This window comes from Actinia tenebrosa, unplaced genomic scaffold (genome assembly GCF_029948245.1).
Source record: "Actinia tenebrosa isolate PJP-AT-01 unplaced genomic scaffold, QUT_ActTen_1.0 PGA_scaffold3__52_contigs__length_22856419, whole genome shotgun sequence".
Classification (NCBI taxonomy): domain Eukaryota; kingdom Metazoa; phylum Cnidaria; class Anthozoa; order Actiniaria; family Actiniidae; genus Actinia; species Actinia tenebrosa.
Genome location: NW_028292580.1, coordinates 11,894,637 through 11,905,009, shown reverse-complemented (window position 1 = coordinate 11,905,009; position 10,373 = coordinate 11,894,637). Strand labels below are relative to the sequence as shown.

Here is a 10,373-nt window from a genome sequence, read left to right as displayed (position 1 = left end):
ATCGAACGAGATCAAAACAGTGATTGGGTATTTATATTGTTGTGTCCCATTTCAGACCATGTGTCATTCCCTTGTGCAGCATTTCTTGGCTTCTTATAACGTTTGGGAGTTTAAAGGTACAATCTTATTCCCAGAGAGAAAATTAATGACATGTACATTGCCGAAGGGAAATTCATCATATTCAACAAGTAAAACTCTATAAGGAAGGTAACAACAAAGTATAGCCTTTAATTATAAATTAGATAAAAAATTCAGCATTTGTCAATACATTAGCGAGTAATTATAACTTTTTGCTAAAACTTCACTCTTTGAAAAATGATCAATACATGAAAATCAGCAATATCATAAATAATAATAATCTGATTATATCACTCTTTGTTAATAATTTCTTTGGTAAATTCTTAAATAAAAAGCTAATATAAATAAAAATTCTAGCATATTCAATTCAAAATTATTAGAGATTATTATTACTAATTGCACTAAAACCACGTGGTTTCTGTGACGTCACCACTAAAATGCGCCTAAAACCTTTGAATAAAGGCAAAGATACTATCAAGTATTTTAAAGTGGTTTGTGAACGCTATAGGCATGAGAAAATATACATTTCCATTGAACAGACGCTCTGCAAGATGGCGGATCATGTGGCAGCAGCCATGTTGGATGAAATGCAGAACGAAATTTATATAATTCCTTGGTCTCAAGGAACTGCATTACTTTTTCATGCAATATGACTACCATCGTGCAAAACCTCTAGTTGTTTAAAAAACACGATCATCAAGAATATATATATCTAATTTTACTAAATGTCCACAAAGATCCGTTGAACCACCTCGAACTACGCCTTTAATGGCCTTGAAAACAAGCTGTGTGCTTTTAACGTGACTTGAAGCTGAAGCATGTTTGCTTGGGACCATCGTCTTCTATTCCCTGTCCAAAGACTGTCACCAATTTTCGATGAACCCTGTTAAGATTTAGAAAAAAGGTTTACATTCTTTTGAATTCCAGTTTTAATGAACTGTACCTGTCATGTTCAAAACAAACAAACAAACAAACAAACAAACAAACAAACAAACAAACAAACAAACAAACAAAAAAAAGCGCGAGATTAGCGATCATTGACCCAAACAAAATGGTAGTATCTTAAGAGTTAAGAGTCAGAAGAAATCTACAGATGTAACGTTGCTGTTAATGTCAATGTACGTCATTTCTGTAACCGTTACAAAGCTCTATTTTTCCCTGGACGTCCCATAATGCCTTGCGAACCAAGATGACCGCCGTATCGTCGACGTAGTCCATTAAGAAATGCGCGCGCATGAAAATGACCTAGCTCACGCCCTCGTGTTTGGGACGTAGCGTTTTTACTAAATATATGTAGTATACCTAACAAGAACGGATGGTTCGTTAAGTAGTTCTCCATCAACGTTCCACACCCCAATAGAACGATCTCTACTGATGCTTCTTGGAAGAGAAGTAAGACGCTGACTTTCGCCGTCGTTTTTGTGTCTTTGTTCGTAGTCAGTAACAGCCCTGATGTAACATTGCTTTACGCGATTCACTTCCACGAAGTCAAAGTCAAACTAAAGGAAGGAGATAAATGAAATCAAGCTTAAGGTGAAGTTACACCACACGAGCTTTCGCGTAAAAAAAAAAACCCACATATTTTACAACCAGCACTCCCCATGCGGGGCTCTTTCGTGAGGTTCCCTCCACTACACCACTACATTCTATATTTACAACATACAACACTCAACTCACATGTTGCTTTTTACGGAGGTAGGAAACCGGAGATCCCGGAGAAAACCCTCGTGGCAAGGGAGAGAACAACACATCAAACAAACTCAACTCACATATGATCCAGTCTGAGCCAGGATTCAACCACGGACCACAGTGGTGAGAGGCGAGCGGTAAACCACTACGCCACCCATGCCACCCGTGAATAGTTGGGTTTGTTTAACGTGGCGCGCTCGGCAACACAAATTGATAATGGCAACAATGTGAGTTTGAAGCTGTTTCAAAAACCTGCAACATGTCATCGCAACAAAATATTGATAAAAATTTAATCTGTGCACACTTACACGAGGCCAACTTTTAACGCTATAATCGTCTAGTATAATACCACCTTTTTTAAGTTTAAATCTAGAACGACCATAAGGGTAAGTAATGTCCTACTTTCCTTTTGTTAAAAAAATACTTACTCAGAAACTACTAAATGGAGCAAGGATGGATACAGGGGTAATGGAGTGCGGACCATCCATCCCCTTTGGGGGACAAAATATAACAAGCATAAAGAATAAGGTAATTCTCAGAAGACGCTGTATGACGCTGTATGATGCCTTCCAAGGTAAAGGCCAACCCCGTTGAATACTAATCTACTAACATTTCACACTCATGATTGTAAGCTGCCCGGCTGCCATTAGCGCCTTAATACGCAGTCTGTAAAGTCCTCCACTGGTTAAGAATGTGAAGCGCATTGAGATATTGAAATGCGCTATATAAGAACCCCATTATTTATTTATTTATTTATTTATTTATTTATTTATTTGTTTATTTATTTATATAAATCTCCTTGAACCCACAAGGTATCGAGTACATTTAAAAGATTGAAAATTTGCATTTTTTCTAGCCTTTAATTTTTCTAGAGGTAAGTTGAAATCATGCTATGTACAATCCAGATAATACTAAATAAAACCCAGTCAAGACAGTGTGATTTCTAATAGGGGGGGTGGGGGGGGGGGGGGGGGGGAGGTATTTAAATAATAATAACTGCTCGACTTCATTATTTCATTTTAAGGATACGGCGCAAGTAAAGTTCGACTGAGTTAATGTTACCTGGTCTTTTGAATTAAAGTTTCTCTGTACATGTGAATACATCTGTGCCTTCGTGCAGGCCTGTACTATGATCATGTCTGTGTATCCGTCGCCAAGGTGACAGGACGGTGATGGCCCGTCCGGGGAGATTTCACAGGGACTGGGAAGAGTGATAAGACTGACCCCTGCTACTTGCCCTTTGAATGTCTTCCATTCTTTACAAACAACATACGAACATTAATATATAGTTTTTTTAACTTTTATTGAAGAAGGCTAAAGAACTAGTAGAAACGATTTATTAATTCAAGTCAGAGACAAAACTTTTTAATATAGACAGAAACTCATAAAGGTTTATGATATAGATCAAGGAATCCTGACTGCGACCAATACATTTTCAAGCATTTAGTCAAACAACTCGTTCGCTTGAGAACATTGTCTACAAACATGAAAGTATTTCAAGTCGCTTTTTAATTTCCTTTCGTGGCGTTTTTTTAAAAAACTTGAAAAAACGTGGCAACTTGGCCAAGTGAACAACGTACATGATCATAAGATGATGATATATTTTTCAAAGAATTAGACGCATACTAGTACCTTTTGTTTCCTCGTCAGGTGATGGATCTGGTCTTTCGCAAACTTCGCATCTAGAGAATGAAACGACGCGAATTAGAGATAGTTAAACAAAATAGTTAACTTCCAGGTGTGATTTATAGTTTCGCAAAATTGGCGACTAATGGGGTTTTCTCTTTAGGTTTAGATATTTGGTTAGGTGGTGTTACACGAGACGATTTGTCGCGCAGCTTTGTTGCGTTAAAAGTTGACTTGGTGTAACGTGGCGCGCGCTGCAACACAAATATTGATGGAAACGACATGAGTGAAAAACGTCTGCGCATGCTTCTGAATCCGTATTCAAATTAGTCAAAACATAAGTAAATTTGACTTTCAAACATGCCTGATAAATTGGACTTCACAATATGCCAAAACTTAGTGTCCATGCTTGAAAAGTATACTCTCGAACTTTTTTGTATACTTGGAGAAAACAAACATTTATTTTCTCACTCAAACTCTTCAAAATTCTTAGAAAACGGGCTAAAATGCACGCATGCGCAAACGTTTTTTCTAGTGTCGATGAAAACAATGCTGTGACTTTTTGAAGCTCGTTAAAAAACCTGTAACATGTTGCCGCAATAAAATATTTTTAAGAAAGTGTAACTGCTCGCCATGTTACACGAGGCCAACTCTTAACGATTCAATATTGCGCGAAAAATCGCCGTTGCAAATCGTCTCGTTTAGCAGAACCTGTGGGAATACTTTGCTGGGATCAGAACACAAGTAATCAAACGAGGTAGATGTTATTGCGCATGCGTTGCTTACCCTTTCCTACAGCGCTGGTTGTCACGTGGGTGGTTTTCCTTATCGGTGCTTGACAAATAGTTAATCTCGACATCGTATGTTCTGAAATACAAAGATCAAACGAAAATTACGCTCTTAATCTAAGAGTTGTAATATTTTCCAAGAGAAAATATGAGAAATTTCCCTCTTAGTCTAAGAGTTGTAATATTTTCCAAGAGCCAAAATATGAGACATACTTAAGTTTACACATTCTTTTTACAGCGGCCCATTTATATCGACTGGGACCCATCCATCGTGATTGCTCACTAGACTTCAATACGTCTCCCAGAAACCCATACGCCAATGAGAAAGAGAACCTTAACAGACGGTTGGCGTTCTCAAGGGAACAGATATCCAGTGGTTGGCAGTGTCCTGAAAAAATAGAAATCATGATAGTGAATAGTGCAGTCTATGGAAAGGTAAAGAAGAGTAGAAGGTTGATGATCCGTAGAAGCAGACCTGGGAGATTTTGAGTTTGGGGTCAGTTTTTTCGTTGGTGCGCGTAGAAACCGCAGGTTTCTGAGAGTCTGGGGCATACCCCACATTATTCGAATCTAACGCTCTCTTACATAATAATTTATAAGGCTAGCTGACCCTAGTTTGGAACTAGTTCCACTTTTCTAAGCTAATTTATATCTCAGAAATGAAAGGAAAACAGCGCGCGCGCAGAAAATACAAACTGAAGAAGACCAATATACGTGAGCCCATTTTCACCATTACAATTCTTACGAGTCACTTTTTTCTATTCAGTTTTTCTTTACTGCACGCGCATCAATGTGTCCAGCTCTGGATTAGATCCCTAGCCTAGTATAGGAGCAGGCGTAGCTCAGTTGGTTAGTGCGCGGTCTTCAGAGCTTGAGGTCCATGGTTCGATCCTTAGGATCTCCACGTCTGTTTCGAATTCTCTAATCCATGTAGCTTCAGCTTTTAATACTCTTAAAACAGAGCATTGATGGAGAGAGGGGGTAAAGTGCTCACCGTCGGCTTTCATCGATAGCAATTGAATTTTAACTGAAGGAGCTACCGACGTTAAATATAGGTACTTTACCCTTTTTGTTTAGCCTGGGCAGAACGGTAGATGCATGGACATTACCCAAAGCGAATCTCCCCTAAATCTATGTGTTGTTTATATGCATACCTAAGATAATGTGGATAGCTGACGTAACTGGATCATTAGTGCCCTGTGCTGATGATATAACCACATCTGTTGATCCTGCAAAGGAAAAAAATGCGTTATTATTTAAAAGAAATTTTAGAACAGGATAAGGGAAAATCGGACGAATATTTTTTCGCAATAAATTTAAAAGGTGGGAGTAATCTCAGCAGTTTAAAATAATAAACCTTCCAGTTTGACACGCATTGCAAAAACGCTTCAACTCTCGTTACAGCGGACCACCCTCGGAACGTCACTTATTGTCCATAATGGCGCCCGCAATAGCCGGAATTAATTACGGTCATTTCTTTGTCAGTATTTTTGTCGTGGAATTTTCTATTGTCCGTAATAGCAAGGTGTCCATAATATTGGGGTTTCCGCAAGGCGAGAGTTGACTGTAATTATATATTATATAGTATTATATATTATTTTAGATAATTTGCCATAAGGCAGGTGCTACACAAAAGAACAATTGTCCGCTATATTATTATTATCTTTTATCTTTATTTCTATCATTATCATTATCATTATCAATATTTTTGAGTGATGACACACTTGCAAGCTTGTCTTCAAATTTCAACATAGGCGCCTCCTTAGTGATACATTAATCAAGGTGACATTTAATGAAGGAAGACAGTCAAAACCGATAAGAAATTTTCACACGGTTCTTCTGAAGGAGAACGCGTTTCTACTCCTCACTAGCGTTTTCTGCAATCGGCACACGCGCAATAACTCTATACACTGAAGATAATGCCCGCATCAAGTCATATTACGCGCGCGCATTTTTATTAACTTAATCTGATAATTTATTGAAGCCATTAGCACTAGAATATGGGATCTTAGTTGCGACTTTAGTCAATTTAATTTATTTTATAAGAGTGCCTATCTCTACAAAGATATAAAGAAATGAAGCTTTCCAAGTGAATTGCCATAAACTTCACCTGCAGGTATGATTCCGATTCTCATGTTAAGTTTTACAGCTTGATAATCTTCAGGTAGCGCTTCATTCACAACATCAAAGCCAGCATCCGTGTGGGCTTTCTGCAATAATCCATTAACAACTTCATGTACAATACCATCGCCACCAACACACACAACCCTGTTAAGAAAGAGCAAAAATTAACCCATGATCCAATGTAAGTAATAAGGATTTCGTAGTGGCATTATCATGGGAGTTGCAAGTAGTGTGCACTTATATGGGAGTTGCAAGTAGTGTGCACTTATAAATATATGGGAGTTGCAAGTAGTGTGCACTTATATGGGAGTTGCAAGTAGTTTGCACTTATATGGGAGTTGCAAGTAGTGTGCACTGCTTATGCACCATTACTCAACGCTGTGGTCATGTGTTTGACCCTTAGATCTTCCATTACATATCAATAAAGTTACATGTTGGTTCTCTCTTTTCCTTCCAGGTTCTTAATGTCTGAGTTCTCAAAATTACAATAAGATTGGTATTGTTGAATATTCTGATAATGAAATTGTGTAGTGCAGAAAATATCCATACCCAGACAAGGAGGGAATTTGTAAAAGTACCCCCTACCCCCAGGAACTTCCATTTTTCTTCCACACAAACACTGTAATTTTGTTCTTTCTCTGACCCCCCACCCCACCCCCCTCTTCTCCAGGGTTTCCAATTTTCTCAGTCAGTGGGACACCTTAGGCTAATACCCTCATATAAATAAGAATATATGTAATTAAGGAACATGGAGCCCTAAATTTTTTTTACACATGCTTTAAAATTAGGAGTTTCATACCCATCATATGCATCAAGATGTGATTTTGCAAGTAATTCCCAAGCATGACCTGCTTTTTCAGTTTCTGGAAACAGTCATAAATAATATATATATCATTATATGTATTGCACTAACAAAGACAATCAACTGATCAAGTGTATATAATTGAATATATGCTTCATAATAGTCAGTATGCATATAATGTAATAATTTATCATAACAGAACCGCTTACTTATCACATCAGTCTTAATGCCAGCTTTTCTGAACAGTGGAGCCACAAGTGTATCATATACAGCAGGAGCTCTGCCCTTTTTGCTGTATGGGTTTATAAACACTTTTAGCTTCTGGGGTCTTCCAGGGCGCTCTTTGAATGAAAAAATGAATGAAATGATAAGTCAGTGAAATGTCGGCAAATGAAAATGAAAGGATAAATGATTAAAAGCATAAAGGAAAAGAGAATAGATAGCTAAATGAAGGGATAAATGAACCAATAAGTAAATAAAAATGAAGTAAAAATGGAAAGGGAATTAAATGAAATAAACAAAAGAATGAGAAAAAAATGGATGGATTGACAGACAGATGGATGGATGGAAGGATGGATGGATGGCCATACCCATTTTTATCACACTCTCAGCTGACCATATATCTCATTAAAAACATCTTACCATACCTTCCAGAATTTCATTTATTGTTGTCATCCACAACTGACAAAGCTCCTGATCATTACTCTCAAAAGACAATCTTGATTCTATCAGTTTTCTATCCTTTCCTTTACTGAATGTAAACAAAGTGAGGCCCATAAGTCTTCCTGGCTTATTGGATTTCTTGGGGCTTTTCTTCTTTCTTATCAAAGCCCCAATAATGTCACTCATTGGAAGGGATCTTGTGACAAGTTCATAATTCTTTCTCTTTGGTGCTGTAAGAAAATATTAACAATATTAACTAAACTAAGGAAATGCCTGTTTTTTTTAAAAAAATGCATCCCAACAAATAATGATATAGTATAAGTATTTAAAAATGTAAGACTATAACAATAGATATGCTGAAATATATGAATTTAAACACAAATCAATCTCCTAATTTTTTGTAAAGTTGCAACTATAATTTACAACACACATATTCTTAGAGATGCTGAGTGAGTTCCATTTTTAGCTTTCAAGCAACAACTAATTTTGGTAGTAAGATGTTTCATGAAATTTTTTTTATTTTATAGTTTTAATTATTAGTAAAAGAGAAAAAATAAACCTGAAATAGTCTGACAGATTGACAATCCAGACATAATAACTGGATATAATGCGAGTAAAATTTGCCAAATCCACAGAAAAAATGTCCTTAAAACATAGCTATATAAAAGTAGAAATCAGGTATGATTCCCATGATTTTCCCTTTCATTTTGTATTTTTATCTTTGATGTATATTGCTAATGTAGATGTATACTTGTGTCTTCTCGATAAATTTTAAGCTGCAGTCAAGGTCACAGTCATATATGCCGATCTTTGTTTACGTTTTTTCCTCATTAGCATAAAAACAATTTCAACGGAAGCTACAAGCAAACTGACTCCAGAAATCGAAAGAGAATGTCTTATTTAGTAAGTACTGGAAACCTGAGAGTAATTTGTTTATTATTTTGGGAGTAAATTTTTCTTACAAAGAAATGTATGGTCGTGTGGCAAGATCGACTTGCCACACAACCATTGATTTCTTTGTAATTTATAGTGTTTTCAAAAAAAATTTAATCCCAAGATATTGAACATATTACTCTCAAATTTTCAGTAGTTACTAGATAAGACATTCTCTTTGGATGGAGTCGGTTTGCTTGTAGCTTGAAATTTTTTCATGCTAATGAGGAAAAAACGTAAACAAAGGTCGGCCTATATTCACTAGTTTCATACAGTTTTGAAAAGTGAAAAAATACCAGCCAGAATATTAAAAGTATTTTTTACTTTTCCTCATCCTTAAAGAAATATTTATATTTCTCTATTTACGAAATAATTTGATTATCGATCAAATTAGAGGCAAATATAAAGGTGCTTTTACTTGCTGTTGGTTTTTTTTTTTGATAGCCAGACGCACGTGCACATTAATCATGTCATGGCTGTCAGATAACGTTATACAAATATCAAGCACATCATTGAAATATTGAATGGAACACACACGAACAAACATAAACAAAGTGCATTCCTTCAAGGTTTGATTTTTTAAATTTCGGTTTATGCACCCATATATTTATTCAAAAAGGGGGAAATTTAGACATAACTCCTGTAAAGTGTATAGGCAGCTCGACCATGAAAAATTAAATGTAATCATCGTAAATAAATGATGAATTCTCTTATTCTCTTGACGACTGATTATCTTAATGCATTACTTGTCAGATGCCTTCATTATTTTTTAATAAAGATGCGAAATTATCGAATCTAGAGGAAATGAGTTTTGACAGCCTAAAAAAGAAAGTTATCCATCCATACCAGTTGACTTGTTATCGATCAATGGTTGCCCATAAAAAAGGCTCGATTGACGGCAGCAGTATCAGTGTAGCGATGAATCTATTCATTTCTACTGTACACAACAAGTATGGATTTCAAAGTTTGAGAGTCGATCGATGTACAAGCCGTCTGTCATGATAAGTCTGTCTCGACTCGGATTAATCAAAAAAATGTCGTTTCTTACCTGCTTCTTCCTTTACCGTTGGAGTCCATATCACCTCGTCCTCACTGAGATAAACATCGTAAGGTTTCTTTTTTATCTTGAAGACGCTCTTTAATGGTTCTTTCATGTCGAGTTGAATTCAACATCTACGGATTACAGAGTCTCTTGGTTGGGATTAGACTGAAATACGAATGAAAACTGAAAAACCATCTACCCGATCGAAACCAAACCATAAATCACCCCTTTTTTTAGCTTCATCGTCTAGTTTCTTTCCTTCTTGCTTTTCTTCCAAAGATCTTTGCTAGAATAATCCGAGTAATCGGAGAACAAGGAGAAGCACGTTTCGTCTTCGCGGGGACACAAGTGTTTTTCTTTTCAAATCGAAAGTTTTCATAATAAACGCTAAACAACCAGGCGTTCCTCAAGAAAACTGCATCACGGGAAAATATTCCCCGAGTGGAGAGGGGATGGGTACTTTATGTTATCACCATAAAAACTGCGTTTTTAGCGTTAAAGTTAAAGTTTAAGTTTTTTATCCGAATTATTTTCCTCTTAATTTTGCGTCCTTTAAGATTAAATTTCTCTAGTAGTTAAAAAAAATATTTTTATTAATATAGCGTATGGCAAGTATCCCCTACCCCTC

The 10,373-nt window shown here is 36.4% G+C and overlaps 1 protein-coding gene across 1 annotated transcript; it reads right to left on the bottom strand.

Annotated features, from left to right (window-relative positions):
• Positions 1-208: 208 nt before the first annotated feature.
• LOC116304891 (ceramide kinase) lies at positions 209-10,119 on the bottom strand. The gene is made up of 12 exons (XM_031714679.2): positions 9,752-10,119; positions 7,755-8,000; positions 7,317-7,448; positions 7,105-7,168; positions 6,292-6,449; positions 5,336-5,410; positions 4,395-4,569; positions 4,180-4,260; positions 3,400-3,449; positions 2,830-3,023; positions 1,381-1,577; positions 209-961 (listed from the first exon to the last, which is right to left on the bottom strand). Exons 1-12 carry the CDS (start codon positions 9,855-9,857, stop codon positions 874-876), a joined length of 1,566 nt encoding a protein of 521 aa, XP_031570539.2. The 5' UTR covers positions 9,858-10,119; the 3' UTR covers positions 209-873.
• Positions 10,120-10,373: the final 254 nt, after the last annotated feature.

Excerpts from the sequence above, each read along its gene's own strand:
- LOC116304891 (XM_031714679.2), bottom strand. The coding sequence starts at position 9,857 with ATGAAAGAACCATTAAAGAGCGTCTTCAAGATAAAAAAGAAACCTTAC. Across the intron at positions 8,001-9,751 it reads AACGGTAAAGGAAGAAGCAG|CACCAAAGAGAAAGAATTAT; the intron begins GTAAGAAACGAC and ends ATTTTCTTACAG. Across the intron at positions 3,450-4,179 it reads AACCAGCGCTGTAGGAAAGG|ATGCGAAGTTTGCGAAAGAC; the intron begins GTAAGCAACGCA and ends TTCATTCTCTAG.